Here is a 21,352-nt window from a genome sequence, read left to right on the forward strand (position 1 = left end):
TTCTCCATTAGGTCTCTCCTGTTTTCCTGCTAGACCTATGAGTGCAAACATATGGTTTCTGTCCTTCTCTGCCTGGCTTACTTCACTCAGCATGACACCCTCAAGGTCCATCCACTTTCCTACGAAGGGCCATATGTCATTCCCTCTCATTGCCATGTAGTACTCCATCGTGAATATATACCACATCTTCTTGATCCATGAATGAATATTTTCAAGTGATATTAAGAGATTTCTTCTATTTTAATAATTGTTTTCTCACTCAGAATTATTTAAACTGTGAACAAATTTTTTAATTGGCACATGGATTTCTTAAAGAATTAGTTTAGATACCATAATTAAAATTTTAATTTTGAATAACACAAAGTTTTAACCATAATTAAAACCTCCATGCTCTGACTGCTATAAAGTTGACCAAGCTCCCAAGTGCCCCTGCAGGAGCACTGAGTATCCAGGGAAGGGAGGGACTGCTCTGCAGCCACAGACAGGACAGTGGGAAAATATCCACATCTTCATGTCTCTGTCCACATTTAATTTATAACCATCCAGATCTATATCAATATCTATAACTACTTCTATGCTTTTACTCAGTATTGCCTACTCTACTGGGAGAGAATAATAGAGACTGAAGATTCAGGTAATTCCTGGCCAGACTATTTGGGAAGGTAGGAAAGCTACTAATTTTAGTGGGTATTTTCTAAAGACAATGTTTCTGAATTCGATGACGTTATTTAAAACACAAACAGGGGCACCTGAGTGGCTCAGTCGCTGGAGTCCAACTCTTGATTTCGGCTTAGGTCATGCTCTCATGGTTTGTGATTTCAAGCCCTGCGGCGGCCTCTGTGCTAACAGTGGAGAGCTTGCTTGGGATTCTCCCTCTCTTTTGCTGTCCCTCCTTGCTCTCTCTCTCTCAAAATAAGTAAAAAAATAAACTTTAAAAAATAAAACACAAACAGACCTTACGTGACATGTTAAGTTACAAGAGAAATGACCTCTTTCTCAGGAGTGCCCCATTGGGAGTTAGCTATGAGAATTCATATGTCATCTTTTAAAGAAATAATGTAATAAGCTTTCCATGAGATGTTTATTATTTCAATGTAATAAACCTTCACTCCAGGAAAATATACAGATGTAACAACTAAAGAAGAAAAAATTAAAACTACATCCACACCACCCATGACTGTAAAGGACATTTCAGAAGAACACAACTTATAACTTTAAAATTATAAAAGCAAAGAGTCATAGTGTTCATATTTAATCCCAGCTGACAGATTATGAATGGGTTTAAAGAGGCCAGGGTTATAGAAAACTGTATACTAGGTCTTTTTGGAAAAAGAGCCCTCCTAAAGAAAGCAAAAATTTTGTGAATCCTTTAGACTGGACAGTGGTGTGCATAGACACATATACATACATAATTCAGAAAGACAAGAAAGAAGCAAATGACATACACACTTGTAAGAAAACTTTCCTTCAGTCTCACTATAAGACATTTCCTTGGTATAAAGATTGAGCTTATAAAAGAACAAGGAAGTACGATGAATCTAAACTCGGCGCAAGAGTGAGGGCAGAATGGGGTCGGAAGAGAAGGAAAGGGGAATAGAAAAATAACACCTTAAGTAAAACTTTACTTTCCTCAGTACAGTTAATCCAAAGTCATTTCAGCCAGCACGTCAGATCCTACTTACACATCAACTGGGTTTGAGTGACAAAAATTTGCCAAGCCAAAAGTGATGCAGTATTTGTCAAGAAGACTGAACTGCACTTTCATATTACTACAAAAAAAAAAAAAGACAGCATGATTATTGCTGCAAGCGTGAGATTGTTTTGGGGATAATTCGAGTACCTTAACAGTAGGTAGTAATGGAAAATGTCTATCTCTTTTTCTTTCCTTTCAAGGTAGGCACTTGTAATGTGCCTTGTTACACTGCCAAGCCATTTCTCACTCCAAACTCCTTAAATACCACCTGTCCAGGCTGAAATATATTTCTTAACTGAAGACTTATGCACTATTCCTTGCTAAAAAACACAATATAACAAATGTTTTATTAGCCCCATGAAAATTAAAATATCATTTACTGTCTGTAATATAGGAGTAGCTCTGTTCTACTGTTCTGCTAATGCAGGACACATTTATTTCTCATTTTTCAGAATATTGATGACTGGTACATTAAAGGCCTGTAATAATAAATACCCCTTTATGTTTTGAAAGAATATTTCTAACTCTAAGAGAATTTCTTTATCAGATTAATTTTTTAATTTTAAACTTAAGATAGAGCAATATTATCCAATTCTAACTTTATTATTACAAATATATGCATACATATTTCTGTCAAAACATATTTCCAGGAGCTTAGCAGACTTCCAAATCTGATACTTTCTCTCATAGCCAATTCCATTTTAGAGGCGATACTAACTTATCTTGTTAAAATATAATAAAGGAATTGATCAACCAATTTAGAGTGTATCTTGAGAATCTTTTTGTAAAACTTAGACTAAACATGGCTTTAAAAAGGGCTTATTGAGGGGCGCCTGGGTGGCTCAGTTGGTTAAGTATCTGACTTCAGCTCAGGTCTTGATCTCATGGTTTGTGGGTTTGAGCCCCAAATCAGGCCCTGTGCTGACAGCTCAAAGCCTCTCTGGAGCCCGCTTCAGATTCTGTCTCCCTCTTTCTCTACCCCTCTCCAACTCACGCCTCTGAGTCTCTCATTATAAGCATTAAAAAAAGTTTTCTAAATAAAAAAAGGGCTTACTAATTATTTACATTATAATTATAAAAAATATTATAACTGAAATTAAAAGTGGTGAGCTGGGGCACTTGGATGGGTCAGTCAGCTAAGCATATGACTTTTGGTTTTGGGTCAGGTCATGATCTCACAGTTTTGTGAGTTCAAGCACCACCTTGGGCTCCGTGCTGGCAGTGCAGAGCCAGTTTGAGATTCTTTCTCACGCTCGCTCTCTGCCCCTCCCTCACTCTGTCTCTGTCCCTCTCAAAGTAAATTAAAAAAAAAAAAAAAGGTGGTGAGCTAAAAAAAGAGTAGAAATCCAACTTAACTAGCCCATATAATTGGCATTATCAAAGACTAACGAACCATTTAAGGAATGAATCACTAAAGATTCTGTTTTTATTTTAATAATAAGCAACTGTGGAGTCATTTCCTTGAGATGATATTTGTACTGCTTTTTATAATACAGACTCAATCTTGCTGACCTACTTTTTGGTTTATAAGAACATTCCACTAAACTCTGACAGGGTAGAAACACTTATTTTCTGCTCTTTGCTGAAATGGATAGGTGCTTGATTCCCTCACTGTGTTGAAAATCCTTGGAAAGTCTAGATATTTAAGTTTGTCCTACAGAGGCTTCTAATTTAAATTAAGCAACCAGACTAATTATTTTAGCTCATTTTGAAATCAAGTGTAGAATTTGACACAACACTGAAAACAGTAAGTTGTTATAATTCAAAATACTGGAAAAGATCTCGACAACGCTGTCCCATGTCAGCATCGCAGAGATTGTGCCCGCGAGCACTGCTGTTAATCCCTGGGACACACGACCCTCTCCTGGCATGGCACAGGGGCACTGAAGAGCAGACATTCCAGAGAAGCACCATGACTCTTTGAGGTGAGGCACCATGGGAGGTCAGAAAGAAGACAGACATATGTCTCTTTGCAAGTCTGCCAGAATCCGCTGGTGAAAACCAACGTTAAGCCACATTTTGATTTTGCCTTGGCATAATAATTATGGTCTGAGTTGCCTGTTATGGGGAACTCTTAAAATGCACCTATGAATGTCAAAACTGTAGACCAATTAGACAAACTAAACTTTAAAAAGCATACACAGAACAAGCTTAATGTATTGGCAAATATGAGATTCTGTGTTCTTTAAAATTAGTTCCTTGTAAGAAACTTAACAGTTTGAGAAATATGGACAGTTCATGTAACAAGATACTAATGTACATAGTCTAGCCCCCCTTAAAAAGGTATAATTTTTAATGTGATTGAATAAAATATACTTGAGTTTCTAATTCAAGAAAAGCATACCCATGACTCCCAACACCATCAATGAAAGGGTGAGGACACCCAAATCTGTATATCCTGCTCTCTACCCTCTCTACTTATCTGCAAGCCCATGAGTAAAACTGCCTACCCAATATCTCATTGTGAAAAATAAACATAGTCACTTTTCTTCTCACCCTTTCCCCAAGGTTTAACCTGTTCAGGTTAAGATCCGTCACTGTACTTTATTTTCCAAGCCATAATTCACTTCCAATGTATCACAAAATTTGACTGATTGCAACATCTCAAATCTTGTTCAACTATGCCTCCTCATTGGAATTCTTACCTCCACTGATTCAGATTAGGCACTGATCAATTTTTCCTTAGACTGATGTAACACAGCCTTTGAATCTCCCCTGAAATCTTTCTGTCCTTTTCCTAAACCGCCACTAGAGAAATATTTCTAAAAAAGCACCCTGAATCATTCTAAACATGTTAATTAAAAATATCCAAAAAACTATTCTTTTAAAAGTCACTCCCTACAACAAAATATTTTAATGTATAGTTTAAAAAATTAAGATGGATTTAAAAAATAGGTGAATTGATATATGACATAGTAAATATAGCAAAAAGTAAATTATAGTGGTAGATATATGGATATTCACCACATAATTCTTTCAGATTTTCTGCAAATTATAATTTTTAAAATACAGAGAAGAGCTATTTTCAGTGAAATGACTTGTAATATACTAATGGCTAATATTTACTGTGATACGCTGATGTGCTAGATAAGCATTTTCCATGTATTATTTCTTGTGGTATGCAAAGCCATTTAATATTTTTGGCATGTTTTTGGCTTTTCAAAAAATAGAGGAGGTGGTGAGGAAAAAGAAGCCCTGATTTGTTGCATTTACAAATATCCATGCTGTAATACTCTGCCTATAGTTTTAAGCATCCCAAGACAGAATTGGAGGAAATATACACTAGTGTATCATCATATATTATCTCCAACATATAGATAAAATAGACATAAATAGGTAGTAGATCATAGATAATAGTGCAATATGTAAAAATAATTAGGAAGCTTCGAGTATACATTATTTTTTGCTCAAAATATATTTGGCATACTTTTATGTTTATATAATTTAATTTTTAATCATCATTACCAACTGTTTGGTAATATTCCTACCAATTTAATCATCATTGCTCTGCTTTATCACATCATTGATTATCTCACAAATATCAAACTGGGCAAGTTCAATTACTGGTCATTATTTTACAGTTGGCAGCATGAAACATGAGACAGATTGAAGTTACTTGCCCAGTAGTACTTATTAGAGTCACCTTTCAATCTAGATTTTCCTGACTCACAAACTTTCAATCATAACTGCTGCTTCTCATAATCTGCTGCCTGATGAAAGTCTACTCATACTTCAAGGATCTTTTGTGTTCCCAGAGAGCCTAAAAACACATCTATTATACTACTTATTGGTCTAATTTTGTCCCTATATGCCCATCTTCTAACCTCTCCAGGAACCTTCACATCGAAATCCACTCAGGCAGCCTGGATTTGTATCCATGATTGTACGAGTGCCTGAGGCCTAGGAAGTCCTCACTGTGAACTAGGATGACCATGGTTCCTCAGACTTCGAAAGGGTACAGACTGGAGTCTTTGCCTTAGACAGTCCAACACTTAAGTCAGTGCCTGGGATGCAGGAGATACTCCTAAAAGCAAACAAGTGCCATGTGACTGACAGTCTTGGTTTTCTCATCAAATAGCTTTCTGATATTGATCAAATCACTTCACCAGTGTATGTAAGTGCACAGAATGGTAATAAAGGGGACACTGGGCTTGGTTAGGTCTAAAGTACTTTCTTAATGATTTATTATAATTGTTATTATTATCATTATATTTGAAACAGAGAGAGAAAGAGAGGGTGGGGGAGAGGCTGAGAGAGAGGGACAGAATCTCAAGCAGGGTCCATGCTCAGCGTAGAGCCTGATCCAAGGCTCAGTCCCATAACTGTGAGATCATGACCTGAGCCGAAATCAACAATCAGCTTCATGACTGACTAAGCCACCCAGGCGCCTCCTAAAGTTCTTTCTTGCTCTAAAACTCCATGGCTGCATGTGTGACCCTGCAATTGGCAGTGAAGTATGTTGATACAATACTTGCAGAGTAATTGAGGAGTATGTGTCAAAAGTTTTCAGCCATGTAGAAGAAAGATAGGTATAAGACTTCTTATTGCAGCATTTACAATAGCCAATTGTTGAAAAAATTGTCAGGAATAAAAGAGTGGCTAAATACATTCTAGTACATAGATCCAGTAGAATATTAAGCAATCATTAAAAATAGGATGTCTTACAGAATGACAAGAAATAAGTTATTATGATGGCAAGTACAATAAGCAGAATATAAAACTATATATCTTATACTTACAATTTAAAGAAAAAATGCAGCATAGAGAAAAACAATACTGCACTGACAAAAATGACAATAGCTGTATAAACACTGTAGCATTATTAGTGCTTTCTGGAATAATTCTATTTGCAAAATTTTGTGTAATAGTTTGTTATGTATAATTTATAAACTTTTTGGCTATATGAATTCTAATGAAGTCTTTACAAAATCTGGGACTTCGAGCAAGGGACCTCCAAAAACATAAGCTTAGGGATAGTCAGTGCACCCCTGGCACATATTTTACTCCTAAGTAGGGTGAAGCTGGTTGTTTTGAAGAGCAGACACATTCATAACACACAGGGGCACATGAGCGCATGCACACACGTATGTTGCAGAATTCACCAGAGAAGAAAATGGGGATTCTGGAACAATGATTCTGCTTTTCAGTATTCCTCAGAAATGTAATTTTTAAGGCAGTGTCCAAATTGCTAAAATTGATCACAAAATTTTAAAAGAAAACCTAAATTAGTTCAAGTAAGCTGAAAAATCAAATGTTAATTTGATTCAATGAGCCGACCTTTCCAAAAGCAACTGGTTCATTGGCAGAACTTAGCCTTAAAAATGAGCTTTTTTCCTCAGTGGAGAATAAGGCAGCAGTAAAGAGGGGACAGAAGTTAAAGGATTATCTGATCCAGCTGGAAGGAGAATTCTGAAAAATCCTTTGCTCCCGATTGTTTCAACTGGCAGAACTCTGTATTCTGATGGATTTAATGTGAGGTGGAAACATAGGGGTAAAAGAAAGGACCCCACTGAAGAGTCGGTTTCCATATTCTGTCACTTGTTAGGAAAAGATCTACATGTTCAGCAAATTACCTAGTGATTTTGCTTTTAAAAACGAGACAAATAGGAAGGTTGTCTTCTCTTCAATACCTTACGTCTAGCTCTCCCATAGTACCTGGTAGGGGTTCAAAGTTCATTGACGAAACCATCGATTAAAAACAAAACCAGTTCAGAGAGTCTATGTTAATAATCTGATATAAATAGATGGCTTTGGTTTAAAAAGGACAAAGCTTCATACTCTACAGCACTATTGTGTTTCGTGATGGCACACGGAGGGTTCGTCTCCCTGGCGAGAAAATAGCTACTGTCATCTTCATTTTGCATTCTTAAATTACAGAGCAAGTTCCAATATACTTGTCCAAAATCACAAATTCATCCATATACCAGTTCTTTTGAATTACATTAGTCTTTTCCCCAAAGCACTGTGCTTTCAAATGCCATGATATAGGGGCATCTGGGTGGTACAGTCATTTAAGCTCAGTTCTTGATCTCAGGGTATAGATCTCAGGATCATGAGTTCGAGCCCTGCACTGGGCTCCCTGGTGGGCATGGAGCTTACTTAAAATAATAATAAAAAATAAAATATAAAATACCGATATATAAAGGTGGTACAATGAGTGACAACTTAACATAATATTGTTTAGTATTGTAGAAATTAAACTTTAAAATGCTTTATTAAATTTCCTATATTCTTATAATTTACTGAATGACAAACAAGGAGTTAAAATTAATGAAGAATCTAATTAAAACTTTTGAAAGACGACTGCCATTTATATTTCAATATTAGATATCTATTCCCTCATTCACCTATAAGGTCTATCATAGAGAAGAAAAACTTCTAGAAAACCTATATATTATGATTTCCAATGTTACCCTGAGTCTTGAGCAAGTATTTCAGATGCTCTTGACTTAAAGAAATACCTGATAATTGGTAAAGAAATTAATTACAGTTAAAAGGGGAACCTACTATATATATATTGTTTTGATGATAAAATAGTACAAAATGTATGATGTGCCTAAATTTTGATGGGTGGATATAACATGACAGAATACAGTACCTACTTAGAAATAAAGTAACAGGTAAAAAAAAATCGTTTTTCTGAATGAGTATTATTCTTTATTGTGAAGGACTATGTAGTTGTGCGAAATAATAACAAAGCCAGGGAATGACAGATAAGTTATTTAAATAAACTCAAACTTTACCCATATGATTTGGCTAAGACAATTAAAAGGGACATCGCTCAATGATTTCTAGGCCATGTCATATGGAGTGACAGCTGAATTTGCACAACTCTTGCTTAGGGTGACATGAAAGGCATGAATTTCTGCCCTTTGAAGTTCATTTTTTATTGGGTTCACAAAGAATAATGTAACTTACAACACTTGAGATTAGAATTCACTCATTATCTCTTTCCTTTGAATGTGTTTTCCCCTCTGCAATTTATATACAGGCTGATGGAGAGGAAAGAGCATGGAAGAGCATCACTATAGCAATTATTAGCTATAATAAGGCCATGTCTGGTAGGAAGACAGTGATGACCAGGAAGTGAGATTCTAAGATGATGACCCCATCTTCAGATTTGGTTAAGAGTCAAGTTAAATGATGAAAATAATGAGATACATCTTTATAAAGTCATTTTTTATACATGAAATTGTACAGAGTGGCCAACACTCTCCACAAACACTAATTATAACTAGGAAGAGTCTGGATAAGTGAGTTCCAAAGTAATCACGAAGCCCACACCAACCCTGCCCAAGAAAATGTGACTGCTTTTTTTTTTGGGCCAGAGCCTGATTTAAGAGTTTGCTTCTGTATTCCAAAGCAAAGAAAATAAATTATTATTCAAATAAGGAAGTAAATAGGGAGTGATAATTGAAGGTGGGGAGAGATTCTTTGAGTAAAAAGGAAGAATATCAAGGACAAGTCAGTTCCCCAGTGTAACCATCTGAGAGATCTGAAGCTCACAAGCTGAGTTCTGGTAACCATCTTCATAACTAACAGATCCCTTAGTGTTTATCTGGATGCACGGCTTTTTAATTCTACCTAGGTCATATTCCTCTCCAGACACTCTTGTGTTATCATCGTTTAAGATATTATTAATGTATCATTTTATTTTTATTTCTACTTCCCAATATCAAATAAAAGACCTAGGGCTGGAGGGGAAATCCAGGACATTCAATGGGACTGATGCTGTTATTTAAATCATTTCTACCTGTCAGCTTTATTGTAGTATGCAAAATTCAATAAAAACAAATGAAGCCAATAAAGAGAGTACTTAATGATACCGTTAACAGACTCAGCATGTGGTAAAGTACTATGGATAAATAAAAAGTGTCATTTTCACTGGTTACCAAATGCTTTCTAGCAACAAGGCAAGTCAGAAGAAGACAATTTTAAGCTGAAAGCAATGCAACTCTATTTAGTTAATTATACAGCTACGAATGATGTACCCTGGAAGAAAATGTGCCATGAACTGTACGTATGGCTAACCGTACATCCCATGCCTGAGTTAAAAAACAAAATAGGTTGTACAAAAGATTATTTTATATTTGTTCAACTTCCATGACCCTTCTTCTGGGAGTTCCTAGCTTTATAGACCTTGGAAGAGTTAACAGAGGTTGATTACATTACAAGTCTTTTGCTCTCCCTCCTTTCTTGGAAATTTTGAGTATATATGCTTCATGGAAATATATAATCATATTTCTAAAATCCCTGGGCCCCTGAAAATTTGAAACAACCAAACAAATTGATTACTTAAATCAGGGTGTGGCTTCTATTTCCCATTTAATACCTCCATCTGTGCATAAAGTTTCCCTATGTGCTGGGGGAAAGAGACACGGCCAATCAGCCGTATGATGGCTATTGGCTGCACATTGTTTTATAGGTTATTGCACAGTTACAGAATTAGGGATAAGGCTACAGGTTCATTCAGCACAAGTATTAATCCAGCTCTGTTTAGAAAAGTTGATATTGTTTGTGAACATATTGCTTGCAAAAAATTATTTTTTGGTGTTATCCCTCTCCACCCTGGGTTTCCAAAGTACTTCTCTTATATCACTTATTACATTCTTCTCATCATTATGGCTCTAACACTAGCATGTCAGTTCCTTAGGAGTAGGAATCCTGTCTTATTAATTTTGTATCTTCTGCAGCCTTAACTGTGGCAATGTATACAACTTTAACCCTAGTAAGATTTACGAAATAAATCAGTAGTCCAACAAATACACTGTTGCTCTTGAATTATTTTGTAATCTTTTATTAATTTGTCCTCTAAAATAATGTGTGATACCATGGAATTTACACTCATTTAAATAGCATTGGACAACCCACTTATTTGAAAAAAAAAGTGAGTCAAACAATGAACTTAGATCACCTATAAAATGTAATTAAAATCCATTTAATAAAAAATTCCTTGATTATTAAGAATGACAATAATATCTGTGCATTTATAGACTTTCTCTTTCAGATCTGAGTGGAGAGACATGCTGTACAGAAAATTATAGCCAAGGTTACTTTTTTATTATTATAAGCATGTTCTCATGGTCTCTCTGCCTCCAGTCTTTCCTTAGCTCTTATTTTCCTCAGAAATAGAATAATCCTTTTAAAATCAAATCTAGGAATGTTAGTCTTCTTCTTAAAAACAAGATGAGAGCAGTGTGGATCATTTTGGACCTGGCCACATGCCACCTACAGCCTAGGTTCTACCACAGCCCAGAGTTACCCAATGCTGTCCCTGATTTTCAGAACCCAAGAAACATCAACAATGTTTACAGCTTGGTTAAACATCAGTTTCCTCTGTTTTTCATTGTATCCTTTAAGTTTTTTTTTCTGCCTTAAATATGCAGTCCATTTTTACGATCCAGTTTTAAAGCCTTACTTCCTTTACTTCTCTTAAACACTCCTTTGGGGAAAAAAAAAAAAACCTAGTTTCTTCCTCTAAATTCCTATCACTTTGCATTTTACTCTTTGTTTATAGGTCTGTCCCTTGAGACTACAGGTGCAAGACTTGTTTGTATAACTCTGAAGACATAGTACCTAACCCCCTGTGTTGTTAACATAGAAGCCAATAAAAGTTTATCTGAATAAATACATGTCTTTCCAACTGAAATAGCCTCTACAAAATCTGAAAAGGAAATCAAGTTGTTATGCACTAAAGAGAAAGAAATCTAAGAAAGGATTTTAGGCAAGAAATAACAAGTACTGGTGAAGATGTGGAGAAAAGGGAGCACTTGTGTGCCTTCGATGGGAAGTAGAATGATGCAGCCACTAGGAGAAACAGTAGGAAAGTTCCCCAAAATGTTAAAAGTAGAACTACCATACGATCCAGCAATTCCACTTCTGGGTATTTATCCAAAGAAAAGTAAAACCACTAATTCAAATCCTTATGTTCACACAACATTATTTATTGTAGCCAGGATATGGAAACAAACCAAGCGTTCATTGATGGATGACTGGATAAAAAAATTGTGGTGTACAAAGACACATATACACGGATACCGCTCTACCATAAAGATAACGGAGTTTTGCCATTTACAACAACAAGGACAGAACTTGAGGATATTATGTTAAGTGAAATATGTCAAACAGGTAAAAACAAATGCCATATGATTTCACTTATACGTGGAATCTAAAAAATAAGTCAAGTGAACAAAACAAAACAAAGCAAAGCTCTTAAATACAGAGAACACAGTGATGGCTGCCGGAGGGGAGGCGGGTGGGAGGGTGGGTATGAGTGAAGGAGACCAAGAGGTACAAACTTATAGCTATGATATAAATAAGTCATGAGCATGCAATGTGCACCATGGTGACTACAGTAAATAATATCGTACTGAATATTTGAAAGTTGCTTAAGAGAGTAGATCCTAAAAGTTTTCATCATAAGAAAAAACAACTGTAACTCTATATGTTGATGGATAGTAACTAGACTTCCTTTGGTTACCATTTTACGATATATAGAAATATCTTTATTTTGTACAACTGAAACTAATATGTTATATATCAATTATACTTCAACTTTTAAAATTTTTTACTTAGATTTTAAAGAAAATTGGAAAATTGCTTTCCAATCCTTTCCTTTGGCTTTCTATCTTTAGTATTTTTACTTCAATATACCACTGCCTTTTTAAATTCTTGTTCAAAAACAAGTAGCATAAATGTCATGTTTTAGAAAGTAATGCATTTTTAAAAATTTAAAACAAGCCTTCAATTTAAATCAAATAGTATGCCATCCTTACACTGTCAAGCCATACTAATTCTTACAGAGTTGTTTATTTTGTTTTAACCTCAAGCCTGAGTTTTGATGATAACTAGTCTTTGTGATTGATAACTATCTTAGACCACAGTAAAAATCAATATATGGTTCCATTTTGCTGATGAAGGTGTAGCCAAAGGGCTAAAATTTAATTCTTCACCTTGTGGTTTCTGGTATATGCCTGAGCATTGTTTTATTTTGTACTGTTTTGTTTCCCATTTTGGATTTTTAAGAGAAAAATGCATTTTTAGTGAATGTTTATGTTTAAAATAACACACTCTGCTTGTCAACACTTCATAGATCTACAAGTTTCACTAAAAATGGTCAAAAGCATTGAACTAGAATGTAAGAAACAAGAGTAGTTTTGCCAACCGTGTAAATATATTACACTCTGACACTCTGAACTCTTGACCTTCCCTAGAAGGGAGATACTGCTAAAATGTCAGTTAATCATGAAACAGTGCTACAATGGGTTACCCAGAAGCAGAAGGCAATTTAAAAGAGCAATTTTAACATGCAATTGCCAAGGCATGCAATGAAGACAATTTCTGATGATGGTGTATTGTTTTTCCATTTAATAAGAGAAAAAGAAACTATTTTCTTAGCTTCTCTACCAGATGGTGTGGCCAGAGGAAATGGACACATAGAAAAAAACAAGCATACTTTGATTGTTCAATGGAGTTTTTGAATTACTTCCCATTTAAAACAACTTCACAGTTATACCTTTTTTGTTTTTAAATTCGTAAAATGCCTGAAGAAGCATTAGGTGAACAACAACATGGTTCAGGATGTAAGCTACCAGTGAAATAATCATACCCCTCAGGTGCGCGGAGAAGCGCGAGGCGGGCGTAGGTGGCTGTAGTCACCAGCGGCTGTTAATTACCACCTCTCCTAACTCGAGAGACCCTGAAGCAGGTAATTGCACTTACCAAATGATTTAACTGTACTTTAGAAAGAAAACGAAAAACAGCTTTGGCAACCAGGCAGGACATATTCAGAAAAGGATAAAATAAAACATTGTTTTCTACTTAACTGTTTAAAACATTTCAAGCACAGCATAAATTTGAGTGTTAACATCAAGTGTGCTTTCAATAAAAGTAAAGTTGCAAACATTAAGCCATGCTTCTCCGGGAATAAGTTAGCCATGTAGGTACTATTTTTAAAAATGTACATCCCTCTCAGATTTTCCCGGTTATACTTTCATGCCATAATCCTCTGAAAGGGGAAAGAAATCACTCATACTAAGAGAAAGGGAAAAGAATTCGGGCTTTTCAAGCACCAGAAAATGTGTTTTGAGTCCAAGCTGCCCGGCTGCTCGACCCTGGACAAGTCACTGTTTTGTTTTTGTTTTTCCTGAGTCTTACATTCACCAGCTAAAAAACTCGGAAAATAATACATCTGACTCACAGGTGTGAAGATAAACTATCGTGATAGAGTCACTTCATATGTTGGTTATAAAGCAATAATAACCAGCATTTAACTATGAAAATCTATATTTGCATTTTAAAATTTACTCATTAATACACACAAATAAAACCATTTGATTAACTAGTAAAATTACTTATTGACAGATTTCTGCCACAAAAATAAAATTTACTACTGGCAGAAATAAAATGTCAACAGCTTAACTACATTTAAATGTATATTTAACATAGTAAATACTAACAAATTTACTCTTTAACTGGGTACTTAGTGGTCAAAAGTTGTTCCTCTGTGATACACCAAAACAAAATGAGAATTTCTAAGAGGCAGAAAATAATTATCATTCCTTTGCTACTTATAAGAATTTCATGTGAAATTTACATCAGACACAAATACAGAGCTGAGAAGTTTTTATATTATGTTTAAGGCTCCCTGGTTGTCAACATGCAGGGTGTATTAAAATAGCTATATCATAATAATTAGCATTGATTTAACCATATTATATCAGCACTACAACTACAGTGTGGCCTTCTCCCAGTCTTGATTAAAGTGGAATGTAGAATGAGTCCTCAGAGCTTGCACAAATTAATAGAATGAAATGGGAACTTTCCAAAGGTTATTTTTGGAGTTCTCAAGGCATTATTTCCCCAGATTATAAAAAAGCTCAGGCTTCTGAAATCATTACTAAATACCAGCTAATATCAGAATTAACATAAGCTCTGTTCTATTTTGTGTTACAGGATACCAGGCAGAGGCCAGCGGAGGTGCTGGTAAAGGCTGAGAGATCTTAAATTTTGAGAAAAGAGTATGGATGTTGAAGAAGAGATACATATGGACCTCATACATTCAATCAATACTGCGCCCGTATTTAGATACACAATATTTACCAATTATATCCAACTTCTGCTTTTCAGACATTGTTTAAAAATCAAAATAATATATATTTCCCTCCTTTTCCAATAAATGAGCAAGATTATTAGACATTCCTGATAAAACAGTAACCACAGTTTCTCTCAAATCCACAATGTACTTGAAAATTGAAGTGCTTTTCTTAACCATGAAAATCTGTGCCAAACACATCTTCTGAGGACATTAATAAATGAATAAATATATGTGGACGAAGACTCAAAATATGTGAAAAATAGTTTTAAAAACAAATCAACTTTCCAGAGTTGGATGTAAAACTTAAGTGCCAGTGAGCCTGACACCATTTTATGCCAGAAAGCCCACAAATTAAATGTTTCTCAAATAAAGAATTTGAAAAAAAGAGCAATGTAATTCCAAAATGTCAAGACATTTATAAATTTGAAAGCAGCTATGAGTGTAAGTTATTTTATCCTATCCCCTCCTGCGTAGATAAGGTTATTCTCCAAGTAAAATACCTCAAAGCATTTTATAGTCATATTTTTACTTATAGTAGTCAATAATCATTTTCAACATAAGCATTCAATAGGGATAAATCAATACATATTAACATACTGTTTTCATCCACTTAATATAGCATAATTAGCTTTGAAACACAATCTCATATTTGCAGTCTCCATTGGCTCACATATCAAGGACGGGTTTCAAGTAATTTCTGGTAAAACAAAAAATCACAGCACAGTAACAATATATTGTATGGTACCGCTAAATTTTAATGGTCTAATGTGATGAAAACTTTAAAAAAAATAAGAAAACACATGAGATACTTAAAAGAAAGAAGATTGAGCACACAAGTCAGAAAGAAGTTATGGACACTAGCCAAATTATGGCAAGAGTCCAAATGTCCATTGACCTATGAATGAATAAAAAAGATATGAGATATATAAAGGTAGATAGAGATACCTATCCATTATGTATATATAATGGAATATTACTCAGCCATAAAAAAGAATGGAATCTTGCCATTTGCAACAATGGGAATGCAACTAGAGAGTATTATGCTAAGTGAAATAGGTCAATCAGAGAAAGACAAATACCATAGAATTTCATTCATATGTGGAATTCAAAAAACAAAACAAATAAACATGGTTGGGGGACAGGAAAGAGAGGCAAACCAAGAAACAGACTTAACTACAGACAACGAACTGATGGTTACTGGAGAGGAGGTGGGTAGGGGGAGGGGAAAAGGGATAAAGAGATAAAGAAGACCACTTGTTGTGATAATCACTAAATTCTACACCTGAAGCTAATATTACACTATATGTTAATTAGCTGGAATTTGAGTAAAAACTTGGGGGAAAAATCAAAAAGAAGACCACAAAAATAGTAAATTGCCATTCATTATTTTAATTTCTATATACCTTATAAAGCTTAAATGTAGAAAGAAAGGTAATTTTATTAGAAAACATGTAGAAGCAGTATCCTCAATAAAATGAATCCCATTGTTCATCTTTTCATGTTAGCATGGGCCATTTCATTTTGGGAGACAGAGCGAGCTACTGTCTTCCCTCAGCATCCACAAGGTGTCCTCTTCAAATCATTTCTCTAACTACCCGAGGTTGTAGAGTTCACTTGCCTCTCCCTCAGAAAGGTCACCTACTACAGTCAGAACAATTTGCCACATACCTAGAATGAAAAGACCAAGCTGTACAGAAAATCTAAAAAGCAAATTGTGTGATATAGGCTGAGCCATGGAGACTTAACCAATGTCTTCTAGGTCAAGCCATTTTTCAACCACAGAATCAAAGTACAATACCAAACCACAAATGAGTAAACTCTGTTGTCTAAATCTCACACCAACAACTGAGCAGTTAAACACCCTGTTATGAGCATCTTTCAATGTTAATATATAAAAATGTACATGTAAACCTTAAGATATAAAAACTGAGCTAGATTTAAAAACATTTAAAGATGACAGCGTATCAGTTAATTTCATGGGTTTGGCTATTGATTTTTAAATCAGTTCTCTTGGTGACTTGCCCCAAATTATTGTAAAATTAAAAATACTGTAAATGCCAAACAGATGTTCAGGAAAACAAAAGACAATTTATAGGCATTTACATTTTCATAGATCTCTACAGTATTAGTTTTCAATTTTCAAAACCTAAATCATTAAATGTTCAAGATGTATAGATCCATGTACTGACTCGGCAGGTGTTTCAACATAATGCTTGATGAATAAAAAATGTCTCTTTCAACCAAACTAAAAATTAAAGTAATTGCAATAATAAAATAAACAGCACACTAAAAATGCACTCTAATAACATAGACAAACTTTTCAGTGGCTCTTAATAAACAGCTAACAATTTCTCCCATTATAACAATATTCCACAATTAGGATGTATATTTATATATTACTTTTTATTTCACTTTTCATTTTTCTGTTTTGTCCAGATGCTATTATTTCCAACACGCTGTTTCAGACATTGGAAGGGCAATTATGAGTCTCTGTATATTCTACAACTGTGTGTCACGCTGAATAGAAGAGTTAAATCTCACCAAGACCTGGTTCAGAGTAACTCTTTAATCGATATTATCAGACCTGGCCTCTGCAGTGGCCACAGCAAAATTATCACGGGAGACAGTTTCTAGATAGCCAAGAGGCATTCAGCATTTATTTGAATTGCAAATGCTGTCTCTCAGTGGTAACAGTGCCTTCACCTGCATCTATCAGAAATTTCAGACTAAATTCAAGCAAGCTGAGCAAATCTGCCACATAAGAAAAGATTGTGAATTCACAATAATACTGAATAATGACAGAGAAACACACTGCTCTTAAATCAGTCCAATTGTGACATAAGGCTATATTTTACCAAATTTATTGAACTTTTAGAAGAGTGTGACTACAGCACATACCAAATCATTAGAATATTTAATGCTGTATCTATATTGTATGTCTAATGCTAGATCCCTTCACTAGGCAGAGTGCTTGTTATTCAGTCTTACCTGCGCATTTGGTTCTCGTTATTAGAGGAGGTCCTGGGAGCCCTGTTCCACCTTCACCAGGTCTTGTGAGCAGAACACGGATCTCGTATTCAGTATCTGGATCCAAATGCCATAATTTATAAGTTGGGGCGTTTACTGCATGTGTCTCTGTCCAGGATCCTGACGTCATTCGGTACTCCACTTCTTTCAGGATAATGGGACCATCCCCAATGATGGAGTTGGCATTCAGCTGAATCAACAAGTATGTAGGCCCAACGCCAAGCAGCTGGGGTGGAGCAATGGGTCTTGGTGGTTCTAGGAGAGATGAATGTGCAATCTAATTAGCTAAAAATCCAAAAGAATGTAATATGTAGATATCTTAATGTCTTTCAAAGCTTAATGAATAATTTACGTAGGAGTACATAATAAATACTTAGGGAAAACCAGAACATACGTGATTTGGATACTGTATTTTTAAAGAGCAAACACTTTCACAGATGGGATATGACCCTTTTTACCACATTTTCTCTTTATTAAAAACATGTCTCCCAGGAGATAAACTTGTACAGGCATAGTAACCAAGGAAAATATTTAAAGATGGATAGCTCTGATTAGCTACTAACAGTTCAGTTGATCTTTGACATCCTTGAGATCCTAAAACCTCTACAAATCTCCAAATTAATGAAAACTGCTATAACTCCTTATTTCATTCATGAAATATGGCAAAGCAGTGTTTTGGTCTTGCTTTGTTTTTCAAACAAAGCAGTTTCTGCAGATGAGATAAAGAGGAAGGAACAGCAAAGCTGAAAGTAGAAGCTGATGCCAAGTGCTGACTTGTTTCTACACACTCACCACAGAATGTAAGAAATTGAAATTTACACCGAGGCCAAATCACAAGTCACTACATATCACTAGCCTTTGGGAGTAGCATGTGATAAAGCAATGTATCATACATGAAACTCAAATGTCAAAGGTACACTACAATTTAATGTTTTGGACAGCTATGATATTTGCTTGAAAGAAACTGGGAAACATTAATATTTGAACTTATAGAAATGATCAAAGATGAATTAGGGCTCCCCCCATTCCTTTAACAACAATGTGGCTGATATTTGATACTGGGTTTTACTAAGGACTCCACAGCTCTAGCTTTGTGCATGGGATCTCTCCACAGGGACTCCTATGTCACAGCGATGCTCTAATTAGCACATTGTGATCAGGTGGGTCTTCTTTGAGTCTTTTGAATACCTCTTCTCAGGGAAGCCAAAAGACTTTAAAGGAAAGGGTTAATCTTAGCAAAGTGGTAGTAACTGCCCAAATATTATTTTAAAGGTGTGTCTGTGTGTGTCTGTGTGTGTCTGTGTTAAGAGTTAAAGCAAATTATATGAAAGAAAACTATGTATTTTATTTTTAAGTAATCTCTATACCCAATGTGGGGCCCAGACTCAAAGCCAGTCTGGTGCCCCGTCTGGTGCCCCGTCTCGCTGCTCAGCAGGGGTGGACTGGAGAAGATGTAGATAGAAGGAACTTAAAAGGACAGCCGATTTCAAACTGGATTTTCTGTTTTAATGGCAACACATACTTGGAATAATATACAATGAACCCCCCAACACACAAAAACAAACAAAACAAAACAAAACAAAACAAAACCTCAGGCAGGTTTTACCTTCTCATATAGGTTTGAATGAAGCAAGGGATTTCAGCTGTCGCCCAAGATTTGCTTTTAAGCTCTAATAGTATAAAAGTACAGTTTTCACTTTATGAACCGCTGAGTTACAAACACCCCTAACATATGGAATAAGACTAGCTGGCCTACGTCTCTATGCATACTAAAGTCATTTTCAGTAATTTTCCTCCAAAATGCATATGATAAATATTTACTGAGTGACTAATGATTGTCAGGCTACACTGGTTTTTCACATAATATTTCAAGGGAGACACAGTAAGAATAAATAAGAAATCCACTATTTTAAAATGAGAGTTAAGTAGAAAACAAACAGAGACAATGATATTGTAATAATGTTGGGTGGTAAGAGATGGTAGCTCTACTTGTGAGTGCAGTGGAAGATGTGGTACAGGCTTGCTGAATCATTACATTGTACACTTGAAACCAAGGTAGTATTGTGTGTCAGCTATATTCAGATAAAATTTAAAATTAAAAAGTAGTAACATGGGGTGGAGATGTCTACAGAGTACCACCAACTTTCTTTTTTTTTTTTTATCCCAAATCACGTGAAGCAAATGAAGTTAGTCCCATCAGTAATCCTGGCTCTTTATGGCAATAGCTTTCAAACTAGTAGAAAACATAAGAGCTCTACTTCACTATGCTCATGTTTCAAGTGAAAGTAAAAGTAAGATTAAATAAGATAATGTATGTGCTATATAAACTTCACATGTAGAATTATTTCTATTTCTATGAGAAAGTAGTTCTGAACACCATCTGTTCTTCATGGTTTAAAAAGTGTTCCCACAATATAGAGTCAGAATTGTGTAGAGGCTGAACTCTTTCAATTTTCACAACTGACTTCCCTTGAGAAGTCACTCACAAACTAAAAAGTTTAAATAAAACCAAAATAGTTTAGAATTTTCATTCATCTGCCAAGGGAAGAGCGAGTCAGTTCAAATCATGAACTTTCATCAGCTAAATGACTTCCATATTTCGAATTTACAAAAGTCTTAGTAGAGAGGAAGAGAAAGTTGACATATTTTCTAAACCTTAAACTGAAATGAAACCGAATAGAGAAATGAGCATAATAGAAGAAATGCAAATATCTTCACAGACTATCTAAATGTTGCACAGATTTGAAGCAGCAGTCTGTATTTTTGCGAATAAACTGAGTTGCCTCACATGTGCAAGGCTTATTTTCACTCCAGATGGCTCATATACTGACTAATTTAAGTGAAGTAGTAAACGAAGCTACATTCACAGCTTACTGGGGGTCTAACCCAAACCCATGATGCCTCACTCACATCACAGCTGAAAAACAGCCTGAAGAGGTCTCATACTAACATGATGGAGTGATTTGTCAAATGAATTATGAATAACAAACCTTGGGTAATCTCTCAATTTATAAGTACTCTGAAACCTGAACGAATAAATGTATACTGAATGATAAATCTCACCCTTCAAAACCCTGCACACCACTGCTGTGGAAAATAAGAAGCAACCAAAGGAGGGGAGCAGAAGAGAGAGAAGAAAAGGAAAAAAGCTAAAACATATTATTAGAAACAAGTGAAAAAGTAAAGCATAATATTTCTTCTGTCATTTCTATCTTTAAGGAAATGACATGTAAAATAAACGAAATTTCAGGGCACCTAAGTGGCTCAGTCAGTCATGCATCTGACTCTTGATTTCAGCTCATGCCATGATCTCACGGTTTTGAGTTCGAGCCCCACATCAGGCTCCACACTGACAGTGCAGAGTCTGCTTGGGATTTTCTCTCTCTCTCTCTCTCTCTGCCTCTCTCTCTGCCCCTACCCTGCTTGCTCTCTCTCTCTCTGTCTCTCAAATAAATAAATAAAGAAGCTACTTAAAAATAAAATATGAATAATAATATTTGACTTCGGGGGATTCCAGTTTCACACAATGTATCCAT

The 21,352-nt window shown here is 35.3% G+C and overlaps 1 protein-coding gene across 10 annotated transcripts in view; it reads right to left on the reverse strand.

Annotated features, from left to right (window-relative positions):
- Positions 1-21,352, reverse strand: part of PTPRK (protein tyrosine phosphatase receptor type K) — a 549,193-nt gene that overhangs the window by 204,181 nt on the left and 323,660 nt on the right. For all 10 annotated transcript variants that reach the window (XM_029943969.1, XM_029943962.1, XM_029943968.1 and 7 more), the window contains exon 7: positions 17,778-18,071. In XM_029943969.1, the coding sequence (XP_029799829.1) occupies positions 17,778-18,071 (294 nt within the window). The remainder of the gene's footprint in view (positions 1-17,777; positions 18,072-21,352) is intronic.

Source organism: Suricata suricatta, chromosome 7 (assembly GCF_006229205.1).
Source record: "Suricata suricatta isolate VVHF042 chromosome 7, meerkat_22Aug2017_6uvM2_HiC, whole genome shotgun sequence".
In the NCBI taxonomy this organism is placed as follows: Eukaryota; Metazoa; Chordata; class Mammalia; order Carnivora; family Herpestidae; genus Suricata; species Suricata suricatta.